This window comes from Carassius carassius, chromosome 9 (assembly GCF_963082965.1).
Source record: "Carassius carassius chromosome 9, fCarCar2.1, whole genome shotgun sequence".
NCBI lineage: Eukaryota > Metazoa > Chordata > Actinopteri > Cypriniformes > Cyprinidae > Carassius > Carassius carassius.
The window spans coordinates 22,963,253-22,982,562 of record NC_081763.1 but is presented as its reverse complement, the minus strand read 5'-3'; the positions used below and the strand labels follow the sequence as shown (position 1 = coordinate 22,982,562).

The 19,310-nt window shown below is 36.1% G+C and overlaps 2 protein-coding genes across 6 annotated transcripts; both read right to left on the bottom strand.

Annotated features, from left to right (window-relative positions):
• Positions 1-771: 771 nt before the first annotated feature.
• Positions 772-7,784, bottom strand: LOC132149337 (phosphoribosyl pyrophosphate synthase-associated protein 2). Of its 4 annotated transcripts, none has more exons than XM_059558494.1 (11): positions 7,691-7,784; positions 7,031-7,188; positions 6,494-6,546; positions 6,074-6,140; positions 4,915-5,087; positions 4,674-4,789; positions 4,206-4,261; positions 2,486-2,634; positions 2,324-2,394; positions 1,818-1,964; positions 772-1,733 (listed from the first exon to the last, which is right to left on the bottom strand). In XM_059558494.1, the coding sequence occupies exons 2-11, from the start codon at positions 7,111-7,113 to the stop codon at positions 1,575-1,577; spliced, it is 1,074 nt and encodes a 357-aa protein (XP_059414477.1). In that variant the 5' UTR covers positions 7,114-7,188; positions 7,691-7,784; the 3' UTR covers positions 772-1,574. The 4 variants fall into 4 exon arrangements, with proteins under 4 accessions (XP_059414477.1, XP_059414476.1, XP_059414478.1 ...); XM_059558493.1 differs by lacking the exon at positions 7,691-7,784 and adding an exon at positions 7,620-7,641; XM_059558495.1 differs by lacking the exon at positions 7,691-7,784 and adding an exon at positions 7,269-7,586.
• A 5,847-nt stretch (positions 7,785-13,631) lies between these two features.
• Positions 13,632-17,837, bottom strand: LOC132149336 (fructose-bisphosphate aldolase A). 2 transcript variants are annotated; one of them, XM_059558492.1, is made up of 7 exons: positions 17,816-17,837; positions 15,823-15,941; positions 15,469-15,735; positions 15,132-15,292; positions 14,413-14,671; positions 14,072-14,271; positions 13,632-13,967 (listed from the first exon to the last, which is right to left on the bottom strand). In XM_059558492.1, the coding sequence occupies exons 2-7, from the start codon at positions 15,932-15,934 to the stop codon at positions 13,872-13,874; spliced, it is 1,095 nt and encodes a 364-aa protein (XP_059414475.1). In that variant the 5' UTR covers positions 15,935-15,941; positions 17,816-17,837; the 3' UTR covers positions 13,632-13,871. The 2 variants fall into 2 exon arrangements, with proteins under 2 accessions (XP_059414475.1, XP_059414474.1); XM_059558491.1 differs by lacking the exon at positions 17,816-17,837 and adding an exon at positions 16,755-16,792.
• Positions 17,838-19,310: the final 1,473 nt, after the last annotated feature.

Here is a 19,310-nt window from a genome sequence, read left to right as displayed (position 1 = left end):
GAACAATCGTTTGCTGACCTGCTTTAGCACTTTAGTTAAAAATATCTTTAGAAGAAGTATTTGCAGGAAAAGAAGAAATATTTGAGGATTTTTACTTCCTTGTGAAACTAGCTGCAAGTTTACGTAGGTCATACTAAATGTTAAGATTTGTAGAGTGGTACTTTCCGTCACAGAACCTTTTACTGAAACGGAGTCCATGTCAGAAGTATTTTCTGCCCTCAGGGCATTATGCAAACAGAAACAGTCTTGATCTTCAAACTCACTGCAGCTTATCTGTGCCATTTAACGAAATCAATAAAACTGTAGGGAATATCTTTTAATAAACTTTAAACACCTCACTTTTAAATTTTCCTTTAATCTGACGAAACCGTTTGAGAAAGATATGCAAATCTAAGTTAACACTGAGGGAACTGCCAATCAAATTCACCAATATATGTATTTGGGAGAGCATTTTCTCTAAGGCTAATACATTCAAGTTTTAGTTTGTGTGCTCCCGATTCTGTGGACTGAAGAGGTTGGACGGGGTAAGTGAAGGGTTGACTGCCCTCTGTCGGCGAATTATTTTGGTGAACTTTGAAGTAAACTTAGCTCAACCAACGTTACATGTTGCTTAGAAGTCTAAATCGCATGTGCTTGAAGTCTAAAACGGCATGGTTAGCATGGGACAACAACTGGCATTCTAGTTCTTATAACCTGGTTGTCAATCTAATCTTAGCCGGCTCAAGAGAAGTGTGGATCATTAATTAAACAATACACACATATGACATCGGATAGTCTTTAAGTTGTTTATTCATTATCATCAAGTGCTGTCAATAAATACAAAAGCCTGAAATATTAGTTACATAACAAAAACCCTGCATTTAGTTTGGTAATTGACAAGTCAAGTTCTCAAGAGGCGAGATATTTAGACACTCTGGCTACTTTGACCACATTCATGACGCAAAGATACTTCCATAGTCCTGTTATTGGCAAAAACAAATATGAAATCTCATGTTGAAGTGTTAGTAGAAGAATCTAACAGGAAAAAAACATTCAACCAAGTACATTAAGCTTTCTAGATTTTGAGTGCTATATTGGAGTCTAAAAATTTACCTTTCATATAATTTGCTTTGAACATAATAATGCTTGTATTTAACATCAGTACTGCCCAGTATTGCTACACAAATACAGAAACAACTAGTGGCACAATATTTGCACAGAATCATGAGGCACTGACACTGATATGTCACAGCATAGGTTTCATTTATGGTAACATTTTGTCATTGTTGGCCACACAGTGGAGTTGTTCATTCTTTAATTACTAAAATGTTTTATAAAATAACTAAAGACATAATTTTAACATCCAGTGGTTCTTATTTTAAATCTAGTACTTCAAATCTTAAACAAAATTGCCAGTATTTCTGATCAAGAGGTGGAGTATCCTCTGAATGTTTTCACACTAAACTGGGATACCATTAAAAACATTCTGTTTAAAGGAAAAAGGAGTTAAAAGAAAAACTGTTAATGATACAGGCAACAGGAACAGAATATGTCTTGTTCTCTGTGCACGTTATGACTGACTGTACAAGAGCCTGTTAGTCATCCATGCCAATATTACGGAACAGGTAAGACATGGATTCTCCGTTGTGGATGCGGCGAATGGCTTCGGACAGGATCATGCTGATATCCACCGTCTTGATCTTGGGACACTGGAGTTTTTGGATCTCGTGTGGAATGGTGTTGGTGACAACCACCTGTATAGAAAGACATCAAAAATCAGTACTCATGGAAAAAAACTCATAATTCTGAACCCCGAATTAAAAAGAAGCGTTGATGACCTCATCTATGGCAGACTCCTCTATTAGCTGAGGGGCATCTGACGAGAGGATTCCGTGTGTGGCCATGACAAAGATCTTGTAAGCACCTCTTTCCTTCAGTGTTTCGGCTGCTGCTAGAAAACTGTCAACATCGTCAATGATGTCATCCTTAAAAAAAACAACAGATTAGAAGAAGGGTGATTTTAAAATGGCACCTTAAACAAAGCTTTTGTTAACTAAAACTAGAACCCCCCCCCCCCCAAAAAAAACACATACAAAATATAAAAAAATGTATAGTTGGCAACATCTCATTTTCATTTAGTTTAAGCTGAAGCACTAAAATGAACTGAAATGTAACAACCTACAAAAAAGCGAATAAAAATGAATAAAAACAACAAAATAACAAAGAACGAAAATAGAATGCAAAAATAAAATATAATTAAAAAGTATTAACAAATAATATTCTAGTACATCAGTGGTACTAAAATAACACAGGCCTGAAGACATTTAAATCATCCTGAACTCACCACTATGATGGCAATTCGTCCCCCTACATCTCCGACCACAGTAATTGGGGGTTTTTCTTTGGGAATAAGCACTGTACAAGAAAAATAAATAATAAGATAACAGGAAATAGGATGGAAAACAATCAATCAGACTGAGTGAGCTCTCCGAGATGAGATTCTCACATGGTATCTCTAGGCTTGGATGGATGGCGCCAATGTTTTTGACAGTGGGAGGGGAATGCCGTCCATCCACCAGGTCAGATTCAGCGTCCTGGGCTTCACCGTGGATCACAGCGATGCCCAGCCGCAACCTTTCAGCAAACGACTGGGCCCTGTGAAAGTAACAATAAAGAGTGTACTTTCAGCGTTTTTGCCATGTGGCACTGTGGAACTGTTTTGACTCCCACAACTGCACATAAATCTGGTTGCACAATAAAAATTAGAGAACTAACACCAACTAGACCATTAGCGAGAGCATCTGACAAAAAGGTTATTTAAGAAGCCGTTGGATTCTGCTGAAAACATTACTCTAAATCCTGTTAGTCAGAGGAAAAAGCAGTTCCAAGTAATCAGTGGTGCTCAACTGTTGCAAAGCCCACCTCTGTCCAAGACAATATTCAAAAGCCTTCATATCTATTATTTGGGAACACTTAACAATAAGGTTTCATTTGTTAACAGAAGTTAACTAAATTAATTAGCATAAACTAAGAATGAAAAATACTTCGAAAGCATTTATTAGTCTTAGTTAGATGTTGATTCCAACATTTACTAATACGTGATTCAAATCAAATATTATATCTATTAATGTTACTGAATGGACCTGAGCTAAAATTAACTAACAATGAACAATTGTATTTTTATTAAATAACATTAAAGACTAATAAATACTGCAACAATGCATTGCTTGTTGTTATTTGTTGTTAGCTAATACATTAAATATGGTTTACAAATGGATCTTTATCGTTTTATTTAAGATTTTGTTAATAAAAATAAATGTAAAGAATTTTAGGGAACCCCTGGAAGTCTTACATAAAATAATTTCACATTAACAAATTAAATTTAACTTTTTGTTGAAAAATAAGTAATCACCTGAAATTGATCATTTATAAATCTGAATACATGTATGAATGTTTTATTTGCAAAGGCTACATTAAAACATTTATTAAAAATAATCTAACTGCATCAACCTACACTAATGAAAACAACACATTTACACTGTTAACACAGATAAGTACAATCTGTTTACATCAGAATAGCATGCTGTCACCATCAGGGCAACACACACATACACACTCTGTGTCTACATAAAGGCCACTGCAGTTTTAGTGTCATACTCTTGTTCAAACCCATGGAAGAAAAAACATACTCTGCCGGAACAAGAATACCGATAACCATCAGATTATCACAATTCTCATGAAGCTTTTAGGAGAATTTTATCCTGTGGGATGCATGACTGAAAAAGAACCAAATACAGTGGGAATAGAAAGAATCGCCCCCATTTAAAATAATCAAATTTTGTTGCTTTGTTAACTGAAATGAAGACAGACATAGATCTTACTTTCTCCAGCTGTATTTACTCTTTTCTTCTTTTCTATACCCACTGTATACCAGTAAGAACTGAAATATTGACATTTGGAAGCATCTGAAAGCACACATCATGATCTCTCAACAACTAACCGATGCATACAGAGATTTCTGTGTGGGATTTGGCGGGAAAGGATAATAGGTAAAATTGCGAAGGTAATTTAACATTATACTCTCACTACAGAATGGACACTTGACTAGGCGATCATTCTAGTCCAAGTATCTGTTTCCTAGGTCTGTGGATCTTTTCCTGCTTTTTTGTTTTAGTCAACACAGCTAAACTACTGACATGACACGCAGAAATAAGATCTGAGTTCACCTTTTGGCTGATGCTGGAGATTTGGCCACAATTACAGCATTTCTGTAGTCAGGAATCTGTATGCAGGAAAAACTATTATTAATGAATTAAAAAATATATATGGACACATTATTTAAAAATCTTAAAAGAGCACATACAATTAAATAACACACACTCTCACACACACTCACCGTTCATTACTAACTAATGCAGATGCCCTTACATCAGAGCAAGAGAGAAAGTGATCATGAATACAAAATTAATGCATAATCTTGAGTGGAGGAATTTATGCAGAGAAATATCAGTTAAATCTAGTTTCTGTCCTGCTTTCTATTTTTATTAACAAACCTAACTGGTGACATTCACAGAGCGAATCACTGACTGTATCATAGTTCAAACTGACAGCTTTGAGAAGACGAACAGGAAGAAAACTGTCTACAGGAAATCCTGATCTTATGTAAATGAGATCCACACATGCAATAGACCTACTTCTTCCTGGATGTACTGCAGCAGGAATGGTGAGGCCCGCAGATTGTCCACCGGAATGTTGAAGAAACCCTGGATTTCCTTTTGATGCAAATCCATAGTAATGAGATGAGTCAGACCTGCTCAAAGCCACAATGAACAGAACCAACAGACAAAACAAACCAGTTGGAGGACTATAACTGGACAATAGCCTTATAAACCAAAAATGCAGGGACGATTAAGTATTGGATGGACTCGGATTTACCTGCTTTACACATCATTGAGGCAAGTAGTTTAGAGACGATGGAGCCTCTCTTCCTCATTTTGCACTGTTTGCTGTAGGGAAAATAGGGAATGACGCCAATGATGTTTCGGGCACAGGACGTCCTGCAGGCATACACCATAATGAGCAGCTCCATGATGGTGGTGTTAACATCCCTGCAGATGAAGGAGGAAGAACAGTGTTAAAGACTTAAACCCTAATTTGCATACATGGAGATTTGCGCATTTAACATCAGTATCAATGTCAAACTGAGGATTAATTTGCCCTATTTGCATAATTCTGCATAATGGCTGCTAGGGATTAGAGCTATCAAGTAAAGCAAGTCTGTAGAAGCAAAAAAGATGACTTTGGAAGTAAAATTAAACCCCCCAAAAATTTTAATTATGGCTCCAATGTCACTCAAACACAGTTTCCCATTTAGTCAATTTTACTTTACAACTAGACTTTTTTGTTTGTTTATTAAAATATTTTTAGAATTATCCATTATTCCTTTATTTATAGAACACTGTTATTAATATTAACGGAATTCTGCTGTGAACATAAATATAAATGACATTGTTACTGTTTTTTTTTTTTGGCTAATTCGCGAATTGAAGAGCTTTTACATCACAAGAAGAATTTATTACTTGTGAAGTTCCAAATGTATTCTAGTACAACACTTACTTTCTTCAGATGAACATAAAGAAAGATTTTTAGAAAAATAATCCATCTCTATGAGCCCACATAATGCAAATCTATGGGATGGCCAAAGTTGATGCTTTAAAGACCTCACAAAATGAACAAATCAGTAATCCATATGACCCAGTTGATGAATCAAAGACTTTTGAAGTGAAACGAAAGGTATATGTAGGAAAAATACTAATATTTTCAACTTTTAACTAAGTTGTTGCTTTCGGCTGTCATATGAGTTCATGATTGAACGTATGGGCTAGCCTTGTGTTCTCTTTGTGTGTTTTTAAAGCGTTAACTTTGAGGGACCATTAGACTTGCAGTATATGGACTTATTTTTCAAAAAATCTTTATTTGTGTTTATTTGTAGAAAGAGAGTCATATATATATATATATCTGGAACGGTTTGAGGGTGAGTAAACAATGAGAAAATTTTCTTTTTGAAATAGAGGATCCCGTTAAGGTTTCTTACTTGGATACAGTTTGGATGATGAAAACATCCTTGCTGCGCACAGATTCTTCAATTTGGACCCGTGTTTCTGTGGGAAAAGAAATGTTACTTTCATTGTTTCTTTGGTCCGCTGTAAACATTTCACTTTACAAAACAGACTGGCTATTTAAAAGTCTGCACAAGGACGTAACTCGTAATCGTCTGCTTGTGGGAGTGCAAGCGTATCTCCATTTCAGTATACACGAGCATGACCCAAAACAAAGACTGTCAGTTTAATTAGTCAACAGTAGCTCAGATCGCCGATCTGTTTTGTCTGCTCTCTCCAGCGTGGCATGTCAAGAATGAACAACCACTACAGCAGAGGTCACAGACATCGCTGGTGAAGATAAAAAGAAATACACAGATATTTAATGGAAAGTAGAAAAGAAAACAGGCCTTCACCTCTGTTGGCTTCTTGATAGACCTGCACCTTTCCAAGCTCCACACCCAACCGCCTGCACAAGAACAGAAGTTCAAGGCAATATGATGCAGTATATAACAGGTTAAACACAAGAGAAATCTTTAGTATTTGACACACAAGTTACAAGACGTAAATATCAGTTGTCCCAAATTGTATTTCGCCACACAATATAAAAAACAAAAATAAGAAATGTAATTTACATAAAATATATATTTTTTATTAAAAATAATCTTGCTTTCATTTAATTTAGTTCCTTTATGTCATGTCAGCTTTAAAAACAAGGCGATTTGCATGACGAGAAAGTCAAGTCTGTTAAAAACGTCTTAATTTAAAATGGTGTACATAATTTGAATGGTAGTAGTGTACTTGCACTTACTTGATTTGTTGTTAACTAGCACTCAAAAGAATACAGTTGTTCTAGCTCAGATTTGCTCAGTTGGACAATGAATGTCTTTCCACTCTGTCCTAACTACCCAATATAACTGGCCTGTTATACTGGAGCTCCAGGGGACACTTACTCGGCTATCCTCTTCCCCAGCTCTCTGCTGGAGGGGTGGGAGTTGGCCGTGAAGATGACAAGGCCTCCTTTGGCGGCACTCATGTCCTGTGGTTTGGTGTCTACCTCTAGGGACTCGGGCAGTGGCTCCCTGGGCGCCCAGGCACTGCTGAGCCCTTCCTATCAACAGGACCACAGGCACACTGTTAGTTTAACACCAGACACTTCCTACAAGAACAAAGGGAAGATGGCATGTTTACACGCACGAATCAACCCAGACTCGATGAGAAACAGACTGGCACGGATGACTAACTGCTGACACACATCTGTCTGCAACAGCAGTTATGCGGCTTCCGAGTCTGCGCGCGCGTGAGTCACGATTCGTGACTGGTGCGCGTAACCGGTCTGTCAGGACAGAACACGATGAATCAATAACCCGCGATCCACCGAGGACTCACAGAAAACACGACTGAGGTTACACTGTACCGTGAATGGCCAAATGTATGCACAAACACAATTATTACGCTAAAATGTTTACCCATTGCATTTGTATTGCTGCTAAGCTAACTAGACATTTGTTGGCATTAAAAATGAAAGATTAATACACCTACATTCATATCAACTTAAGATCATTTATGTTGTGGGTTTGATTTCATAAACTAAGAATATTGTCAATTCTCACCAGTTTGATCTTTTATTCGATCTCTTCGCGTGGTTTACTGTATCATAAGCTAAAATGTGAACTGTGCTACCCTCTAGAAATACCAAACATGGCCGCCAGACGCACAGCTTTTCAAAATAAAAGTCTCGTTTTTTATTAATTGTAAAATATTACAAACTGACATGAGCGTTGTTGGTGTACAGATATGGATATGTGCAAAATATCTATGCCTGTTGGCCTGTATTTTCTGGAATGAACAATGAACTGCTGATGAATTGAACGAATGAGTCACATTTTGTGAAAAAGAATACTATAGCATACTTTTGAAAAGGGTACAATTTACAGAAATAATATATTTTTTAAAATAATTTAGTTAAGTGCGAACTGAATGCATTGTTTTCGTACACTGAACTGCACGTTAATTGAAATTTGAAAGTGTTGAGTTTAAATCTATATTAAATGCAGTTGACTCAAGTATATCTTTGTGTAATATTTAACCTCATAATTACTTCAATTGTCTTTGAAATCTGGTTAAATTTTTTATTTATTTTTTGGCCGAGTTAAATTTATGTATTTGTAATTAAATAATTTTTTAATGAAGTGATATATATATATATATATATATATATATATATATATATATATATATATATATATATATATATATATATATATATATATATAGTTTACAGTACAATTTTTGAAACTTCAAACATTATTATAAAGCCCACGTTTTAGAAGTATACTTGTGTGTTAGGAAATATAGTCACTTAAGTGGATTTATTTATTTACTTACTGTTGTATTTCCTTTATATTATTCCCTGTGAGAAAATGGAGTCATTGTACAGATGCAGCGAATCAAAGCTGAGGATATGCCATGTTTTGAATGAGTGAGCCAGACACCAACACCTTGATCACAGACATCCATCAGCAGTCAAAGGCTAGTCTCACGCCCCCGGAGTCCCGGACCGCTGATGAGGTCTGGATAAACAAGATTAGATTGCATTTTACTCTCACTTTCTTAAAGACAGAACTGCAACTCTGTACTACCATCTAGTGCCAGATTACAATACATGTCCATTGTTCAATTGATTCATGATGCTGAACTGAAACAGTATGCAACTTCTGCTTCTTTACCCATATTGAGAAGTTTCCTCTATATCTTGAGAATTTAAATAACTGTGAATTAAGGTATACTCATGGGAAACCTACAGGGAATGGGAAATGAAACCAATGAATGTTAAGAAAGCAACACACTGTTGCAGAGTCTTGCTAAATAAGTTCAACTGTAAAACCAAGGGTGTGGGAGGACTGCAACTGTCAACATTAGCCTCAAAAAGAGAAACAAAACTGCTTTATAAATGGAAGCAACAACATTTCAGGGACTAGTTAGTGGAAATCATGAAAAGTCATGAAAGTCACATACACTAGAACATTAAGAAAAATTATTTTAATACTAAAAGAGAATCATTTCAGAAAACATTACACATAATTCCAGGATTTTTAGTTACAATGAAGATATAAAATGTACAAATTAAAGCATAATCTATACATAATTTGTTCTTGTTTTGGGTAAATCATGGGTCAATAAAGATTTTATTAGAGCAGGGTGTCAGTAGGTCAAATATCAGTCAGATCATTCATTTAAATAAGAACATATTATTCCGAATGGAATGTGTTAGATATTTTAAAAACACAAATTAAGGGTTTTAGAGAATGTATGAATTTATCGCTATATAAATGTCTTTATGCACAAACCAACATACTCATTTGCTCATAAAGAGCAGAAATAATGGTGAACGGGGAAGGCGGCAGCTGCAGAAAGAGCGATTCCCAGACTCTCCCCTACACTTGCTGCAGCCATGGCAAACTCTCTTTGGTGCTTAGCTGTCTGTGCAGAAACACAGCATAAGAAAATGCATTAGAGACCACTCTGACTGATACATGCTGATCTAAATCAAATGAACAGATGGCTTGAATGAGTTTCATGTACCTCCTCGCCGATGAAAAAGAAGGTATTTACGTAGGCTGCTCCTCCCAACAGACCCTCATAGAGGACAATAACAAAAACCAGCCATAGGTTTGGCAAGAACAGGTAGTTCACAGCAAATCCCAACAGAACAGCATTCAAACACTAGAGAGAAAGAGTAATCCATGTCATGAAGAGTTCTTTACTTTTGTGCTATATTTATTGTTTAGTATGCATGCATTAGTTATGTACTGTCTTGTGCTTTAACTCCAGATCTCACCTGTAAGAGAGACATGAGGAAAATTTTCCTGATCTTAAAACAGATGAGAGACGTGCGGGAAGCCAACACACCAACCTGGTAAAGTGTCTGATACCTGCAGGGGAGAGACAGTGAAGCACAAAGGATTTACAACTTTTACCAAGTGGATTTGGGATGTCCCCTAAAGGGATAGTTCACCCCGAAACAAAAATTCTATCATCATTTGCTCAATCTCATTACATTTCATACCTAATAGACATAATAAGGCATAAAAGATATTTGCTTTACAGCATTCTATGTAACACAGAAGACTGAAATTCATAAAGGTTTGGAAAGACATGAAGGTGAGAAAATCATGACAGAATAAAGGGACAATAAATAAAGGGTGAAAAAAATTCTTTAAGCAATATGTTAAGAAATATTTTATTATCCAACGCTGACTGATCCTCTTCTTCTTTCATTATAATTTTTTTCTTTTGTAAAGACTTAACTAAGCCACAACTGCAGAATTGTACCTTGTTTTTATCACTTCAATGACTGTTTATTTAGTTCATCTTTATGCATCTATATTTTATGTTTTCTTTCTGTGTATTTGTGGACGATTTATACATTTATTTTTCTTTAAAACTTAAATAAGGTTAAAAAAGTAATAAATAAAGAGCCATTTCTTGTAAGTTTTTGATCTTACTTCAATCATCAGACAAAAAATATCAACTACTTTTCAAAAGTTTGGGGTCTGATTTTTTTTTTTTAGCTTTGGTGAGCGTAAAAGACTTAAAAATCTTCCTGAAAGAAACATTTTTAAAGGTAGTGTCATTCAAAGTCATGAAAGTGGGAAGTGGGATGTGCTGAGTCTTGCCAGCGATACTGTTGTGTGTGTGAGAGACGGGAGTCAGTGAAGTAGAGCAGCTCCAACTAATATTAGAGAGATGCATGGATAGATATTAATATTTAGTGATAACAGATTGTTCTGCTGCTGTCTCGCTCTTTATGACTTTGAACTCATCTTTCTACAAACACTCACCAGTCCCTGGTTAATAAAATACTCAGCAAAGTAAACCAAACCAAGAGGGAAAATAAATTTCAGCAGACCCTGAAAGAGATCACATGGGTATACTATATATTCCTATAGGAACTAAATACTCGGATTCAGAGGAAGTGTATTTGTTTGACTGCAGCATAACAAGACACACACACACACACACACACACACACACACACACACACACACACACACACACAAACACACACAATCCTATCCTACATGGCAAACACAAACTATGATCCCACTTTAAATGCGCACCAAAGATATTATATAAAAAATGTATATATAAATGTAACATCAAAAGATGTGGACAGCATTTCTAATGTTCAGTGGACTAGAAAAAAGGTGTTTTATTGTAAATAGGGAAACTGAGATCACATGACTAAAATAGCATTGGTAATGAAAATAATGCACTGCATTCATCCCGATGTGAATGAATAATATCTAAAACAATAATGATAAAAAAATTACTTAGTGCACCTTTCAATTTCATTAAACATTTATTGACCAAAGCAGATGCAATGTCATTTAAGCAGACAAGAAGCACCAAACTAAGGACCATATTAATATAATATGGACCAAAGGAACAAGCTAAGGCACAAAGTAGGTCTAACCTTCATGATATATATTTTGTCGGTGAAGGTCAGGGGTCTGATGTGCTTGTCCTCTGTCAGAAAGAAGAAAGCAAGGCCAGTACATTTCTATTTTTTTCTTTCTTTCTTTTTTCTTTTTATTGCAGTGGCTAAATTTAAACAGAGTCCTTCAAACCTTTAAATTCCTGAAGTAATGACATGTATTACAATTATAAATGTAATCTAATACATGTATGCCAAGAAGGTCTTTAAATAACTGGAGAGAGCTATTATTAGCATTCATCTCTGAGGTAAATCATAGCAGCCAGGTATTTTTTTTTTTGCCTGATCTGTAAAGGCTGTGGAAAATGATGAATGATGTCATGACCTGCTGACAATGTTTCTTGACAGGCAGCACCAAAAATGTCCCACAGTCAGGAGGCCTGAGCTGTGACATCAACACACCAAGTCACCATAAACATAAAGTGAACAAATAGATATATTAAATAAAAATCTGACTGCAAGATGTTAAATATTCAGAACACAGAACACTATTTTGAATGTGAACTGAGAAATGTGAAGTGGCTGATGAGTAGTTACAACCATAGACTGTATCAGTTACAACCAGGGTTCTAAATTAACTTTTTTGATCACCAGCCAATGTGGCTGGTAACTTTCTAAAGTTACCAGCCAATCAGAATTTCCACTAGCCATTTTTTTTCCGGTAAAAATAACAAATTATGAGTGCCACTGAATGCATTTGATCATTTTATTAACATTGTTGGCATGAAAAACACATATAAAGTACAATCCATACAACAAAATATACACTGACTCAAATTTAAAATTATTAGTTCCCACCACGAAATTGCTTGTTTTGTTTTTTCTTTCGCGTAACTTACATGCGGCAATCCTGACAAAGCATTACGACATTCTTGTGATCAAACACAACCACAAGCCATTCTTGACCCGTCAGCCATTTGGCATTAAATGTTCTTTTCTTTGTTTCTCTGTCCGTAATACGGAGCCCCGCACGTCACCTGTAGGACAAAAAAATCAATCCGTGGCGACGGTTTTGCAATCCGTGCCCTCAGTTTATAAACCGTACTCACGAATTCATAAACTGTTCCCTCGGTTTAACAAACCGTGCCCAAGAATTCCCAATCCGTGCGCTCAGATTTTGTAAACCGTACCCTCGGTTTTTGAATCTGTACCCACGAATTCATAATCCGTGCGCACGCTTTCGCAATCCCATTCCCATGGATTTGTAAACCGCACTCACAGATTCATGCAGCAAGCTCCTACGTGTTAACAGTTTTATTTTAATGAATATTATTATGTGGAATGGGTCTACAGCAAAGTGTCTTAAGTGATTCTCTATCAAGTGTAGTACGAGGTGGAATACAAAGATTTAATAAGAAAGATGTGCATCAAAATCTTGTTAAATTTGTGATAATCTTATAATAGCACTTGATTATTATTGTACAATAAACCTGCCATTGTGACTGACTCTGGAGTAATTATTTTTCCTCTTTTGTAAGTTGTTTTGGATAAAAGATTCTTATGCATAACCTGTATAATAATATATAATAATGATAAAAATAAAAAGAAAGTTATTTTTATAATTTTAATTTGTAGGCTAAATAAATGATTACAAGACAGTGAAAATGTTTGTCATAAAATAATTCATGAATTGCTTTATTTCTAAATAACCTTTGACAGTTTTGGAAATGCTTGTGTACAATTCTTTCTTAACATGAAAACTTATTTTTGTGATTTTATTATACTAAGCTCCACCCACCCCACCTGCCGGAGTTAGATGCACGCTTCACTGTTAACGTTATTATTAAATAATTAGGCCAAAAATAACATTGCATTTAGTTAGAGAGAAAAGGAATGAAAACATAACCGGCATATTATTTGATTTGTATTGTTTTTTACCCTTATTTTCTTCTTTTTAGCGTTTATTTTTTTGGCCATAAAACACAGGCGGCTGTGTCTTATCCTATTGGTGATTAATGAATCACAAAAGAAACTATTTAGGTTAGCTGTGAAAGATACTTTAATGTTTTCTTACTCCAGTGTGTATCATATTAAACAACAACAACAACAACATGTGATTTGTGTAGGTCAAATACAGGTAACATTAGTATTACAAGTTCAAGAGCAACATGCTTCAAAAAAGTTAAACATTACAATACCTGAGAATGTTATTAAAAGTGGAAGGAGGAGAAGGGCAAAAAAAACACATTAAGTTACTATTACTGTTTGAAGTATAATCTCATTGTTTCATAGTTTTGTTTCAGTGATTCTTTAAGAATAAGCTGAGGATTGAAATGTAAAAGGCTTTCTGCTGATTAGTAGGCATGGTTGGCCACAAAGAGAGACTCTCCAGCAGCAGCACCCTTATCTCCTGAAGACACATACTTCCCAACACAGGCCTGGCTGTTGTTCTGGAGACAAAAACACAAAACAGCAAGAAAAACTGGTTGCATGAATGGATTTTCGTATAACCAGATCAGAAACCAGTAGATGATCTCAAGTCAATAAAACTTACGAGAGCTCTCTTCATGAACTCCTCCTGGCAGGCTTTGCCGTTCTCCTTCTTGCCACCCCAGGCTTTGAGGGCAGAGGCCTGCAGGGCACGACCGTAGGAGAAGGTCAGGGCCCAGGGCTTCTGCAGGGGACACTGGTTAATGGCATTCAGGTTGAGTGAGGCCTCCTCCTCACTCTGGCCTCCAGACAGGAAGGTGATACCTACATCGTGAAAGAGGTGTGGTATGAGGTAATGATAATGCTTGATGATAATTACATGCTTAAGGAGTTATAAAAAGCAGGCCTGTGATAAGATAAAGACTCTGTCATGAGTGAGTGTGTAATTGCAGTCACTTTACTAACCAGGCACAGCGGGAGGAACAGTGCGGCGAAGAGCTGTGACAGTCGCCATGGCCACCTCCTGAGGGGTGTACTTCTGGGAACACGAATGCCCAGCGGTCACCATGTTGGGTTTGAGCAGAGTGCCCTCCAAGTAGACATGGTGGTCTGACAGGGCCTTGTACACAGCAGCCAGAACCTTCTCGGTCACATACTGGCACCTCTTCAGGTCATGGTCACCATCAGGAAGAATCTCAGGCTCCACGATGGGCACAATGCCATGCTGAGGAGAACGACGAGATCATTGTCAGTGATACAAATCTACTGAAATGATGTGAAATTATTTCAATTATTACAAATTAATATAATAATAATCATGATTTATTTTATAATTTTTGTTTTCATATTCACTACCATTCAAAGGTTTGGGGTGGGTAAGATGTTTTTTTCCAAGGCCGCATTTATTTAATAATTTAAATCAAAAACACAGTTAAAACAGCTAATACTGTGAAATATTAGCATTTAAAATACATGCTTTTTATTTGAACGCATTTTTAAAAAAAAAATGTATTGCTGTCATGCAAAGCTGAATTTTCAGCATCATTACTCCAGTCTTCAGTGTCACGTGATTTATCACAGTTTCTTTATTTAAAAAAAAAACTATATTTCCCAATGCACACAAACTTAACATATTATTAATAAAGTATCAATTATATCTGAATATATAGCTGTACGTGTCTCACCATCTGGCAAATGCTAGCATAACGTGCGAGCACATTAGCGTTCTCAATGATGGCCAGTCTTGAAGGGGTTGTAGGGGTGATCTTCAGCACACACCTCCATTTAGCAAAGTCTGCCCCATCTTTCTTATACTGAGCGCAGCGCTCATACAGTCCATCCAGACCTGAGAGCGCAGAGACATATCAGGAATTAATGAGTCATAAGCAAGTGACTGTGACATTCAATTCCAGACAAAGTCCATCTAATTCCAGCATTTAAGTGGATTCGAAAGGTTATAAGATACCATGAGTAATTTTACTACCTGATAATCTAATTTATAGATAGTGATGGGATTTTCACCTTGTGTGGTGGTCTCTCCATTAGTGCCGGCCAGGGGAACCACACCCTTGTCAACTTTGATGCCAACCACCATGCCCCTCTCCTTCAGGAGCTGGGAGAAGAGTTTGCCATCATCGGTCTTCTGGTAGAGGGTCTCGTGGAAGAGGATGACGCCGCCGATGCAGGGCTTGACGCGGTCGTCTGCGGTGAACAGAAGCTGGCGGTACAGTCTCCTGTTCTCCTCTGTGTTCTCAGCATTGATGCTCTGGAACCGCTTGGCCACGCTACCTGCAGAAGAACAAAGATTCGAGATTAAAAATTACAGGAGCAAATGAATGGGTTACTAACAAACACAAACGGAATGGCTTAAAGTACCTGTAGATTCATCTGCAGCCAGAATGCCTTTGCCAGGGGCAACAATCCTCTGAGCAATATCACTCAGCTCCTTCTTCTGCTCAGGAGAGAGGAATGGGTAAGCGTGAGGCATCTTGACTCTGTGGTGGAGGAATGAGGGAGACAGACAGACATTTTTATATGATCTCTGAAATTAAATTATTCAGAGTATCGGTGCAAACACACGAATCACATTACAGAAACAGTCACCTTAGAACAAGTAACGAATCGTGTGACTGTTAATCAACGCCAAAGACTCTGAGCCAGGCTTCAGATATATTACGTGTGTGTACTTAATCATAAACCTTACAGAAAGCAGTTATTTTTCTTGCTGCTAACCACTTATGTAAAATGTAAATGTAAATGTAAAAATCCATTAAACGTAATGTTTTAAAAGATCATGGCACTTCTTAAAGCCATATGCTACAAATTCATAAAAAATAAAACCATTACATTCGCATCAGTTTTCCATTGTTCTGTAATGTTTGTGTACCTCAGTGATTACAGTAGTTTGGTATCCCAATATTATTGAAATATGCCCAATAACCAATTTACAACAATAGCATGTATTGAGCTTATAATATTTATGGTGTTTAATGGTGTCATACATGATTCAAATAAACAACGTATATTCCCAAACAATGCACATCTCAAACTTTATTTTAGTTAAATCAATGACTGTGAATAGGAAGTCTTGTTAATAACTTAACAATGAGTTTTGATGCAACATGTCCTTGAGATACGAGCTCGTGTGGCTCACGTAACGTCAACTCTTAACTTTACATGATAACGGAAGAGAGAGTAACGCTAGCTAAAAAAAAAAAAAACTAGCTTCCGTTCATGGGTCAAATTACGTAGGTTTTTACTTGGATGTCGGCGACTCGGCGTCTTATACTAAGAAAAAAAACACTCACCTATTAAATGGAAGTCGAGGAAGCGATTGTTTCCGAACCACACGCAATAAAGGAAGGAAATTGTTAATCAATTTTACAAGACGGTAGCTGGACCAATCAGGACGCGAGTCTTATTTTGATTGACAGGCCTTAGAGACGATGATTGGCTGCTATGCTTTGGAAGGCGGGTTTAACAGTGACGCAACAATGGGGTAGTGTTTTATTACAATTGCAGGCGGGGTAGACGTTCCTGTGACAGGAAACAGAGCTGCTACCTGGTAGTGACATTTTAAAGCGTTTCAATGGATGTAAGCGAATGCATATAACCTTGTCATTCGTTTGCAGAGCATTTAGGAGTATTTAAGGTGTAATTAACAGGCTATAAACTAACACTAACGTGTATGTTTTTATTTTATTAAATTAAGTCTGGTGTTACATTATATTGCTTCTCGGTCTACTGGACATTGAAGAACAGCTTAACAAGGGGCTCTTATCATTCCAGTAACAAACCTCTAACACCCTCCACTCAACCAAAGGCCAAATTAAATTTAGACAATAATTTAATGGCTGAAAGCCAGTCGTCCAGCTCAACATTAAACAGGAGGTTATGATTTGTGAAAGGGGATCTGAAAAGGCTCTTTGGGATGCTGAATACCAAGCAATACAAGTAAAAAAATCTGGTTAGCATAATTAAATCATGATTAAAGAAAACACAGATGATCAGTGTTTTGTATTGTCTATCTGAGAAAGACAATTATTTAGAGAGTTAAGAATTATGAATGATTTACTGATGGAATCAGTCATTTGCTGAATTTTTAAAGTATTTTTTAAACAATAATTATTATTTCCACAATAATAATAATAACAATAATTATTATTATTAGTAGTAGTATTAATATTATTAATATTTGAGAAAAACAACTAAATAAAATAATGCAACAGTAGAAAATAAATATAATAAAAGCATGTAAAAAAAGTAAAACTGACAGAATATAATCTTATTATACATTTCACAAGTACCTTATTTCTGCAATTTACATGTTGTACTACAGATTAAATGAAATCAGCATGCACATTTTTACCATGTATTTGGATGAAGTGAGCAAGAGATACTCCCCAAATGGAGGCAGAGGAGGTCTGGATAGTCTGTGACACCCATCCAGTACCAGATGACCTGTATTTATTCAGATGGAGTGACCTTTGACATTCCTTGGGTTTGGCTAATCTTAGTAGCAGGCAAACCCACGATGCAACCGGAGAATGGCGATGTGACATTCATGCAGCAAAGAAAGGTTAAAAAGAAAAGCAGTGACTGCCATAGACGAAGTACATAATTATTAATGTTGTTGCTACATGCATGAATTATAGTATACATAAATACAATCCCTGTTAAATAATGATGCAAAGGGAGTCTGGTGTATAGATGACTGCAATAATCTGAATTAAAGTTTTGCATGATGTTCTCTGGTGTTACTCCATGCAATCCTATATAAATCTCCTCTACCCACCAGATTTCTGTCCTCAGAAAAGGGATCTAGTGTCATTAGATCTTCTGTCAGGACCTTTCATCTCTCAAATATCTTATCTACATAATAGCTATAATCAGCAAGAGCTACATGAAAATAGAAAATATAAAGCCTTTATAGAAAAGTGTAGAAAATTCCAACAAATAAACTGAACATTTTTGCAAGTGCATGTTCCATACAGTAAAATAAACAAAGCAGAAAATCTAAGACAATCCAACAAACAATGTAAAAGTGAATGTTTTATATCTCACCACCAATGCTTGAAAGATAATAACTCTTCTGTAAACAAAGCCTCATGAAAAGCTTTAATTCATTTTAAAACCACCCATTTACAAAAATAGCACATATTTATATAAAAATGACCCCCCCACCCCCAAAAAGCACAAGACAGGGCAACAGAAGGACCATCAAAAGTCACCGCAGGTTTACTTTGTAAGCCAAAGTGTGTTGGCTGCATTCAAAATATGGCCAAATATGTTACTGTATCATATTTCGCATAATACAGTACTCACACATACTTAGATCATATTTCTTATGTAACAACCAGGATGATGCCCTGCAAACAATTATATTATTAAGGCACTAGTTTTTTTTACACAAGTATGTACCACAAAAAACAAACAAACAAAAAAAAATAATTCAGAAGTCAGAACTAGGCTATATGTATACAAATTTCCATCATACCAAATACAATAATGCCAAAGAGAAACTCACCAGCTATTATTGCTGACTGGGAAACATAAATGTAAAAAGTAACAATAAGTAAATAGGACCTTTTGAGCTTGAAATGTAAAAATCCATTAAACGTAATGTTTTAAAAGATCATGGCACTTCTTAAAGCCATATGCTACAAATTCATAAAAAATAAAACCATTACATTCGCATCAGTTTTCCATTGTTCTGTAATGTTTGTGTACCTCAGTGATTACAGTAGTTTGGTATCCCAATATTACTGAAATATGCCCAATAACCAATTTACAACAATAGCATGTATTGAGCTTATAATATTTATGGTGTTTAATGGTGTCATACATGATTCAAATAAACAACG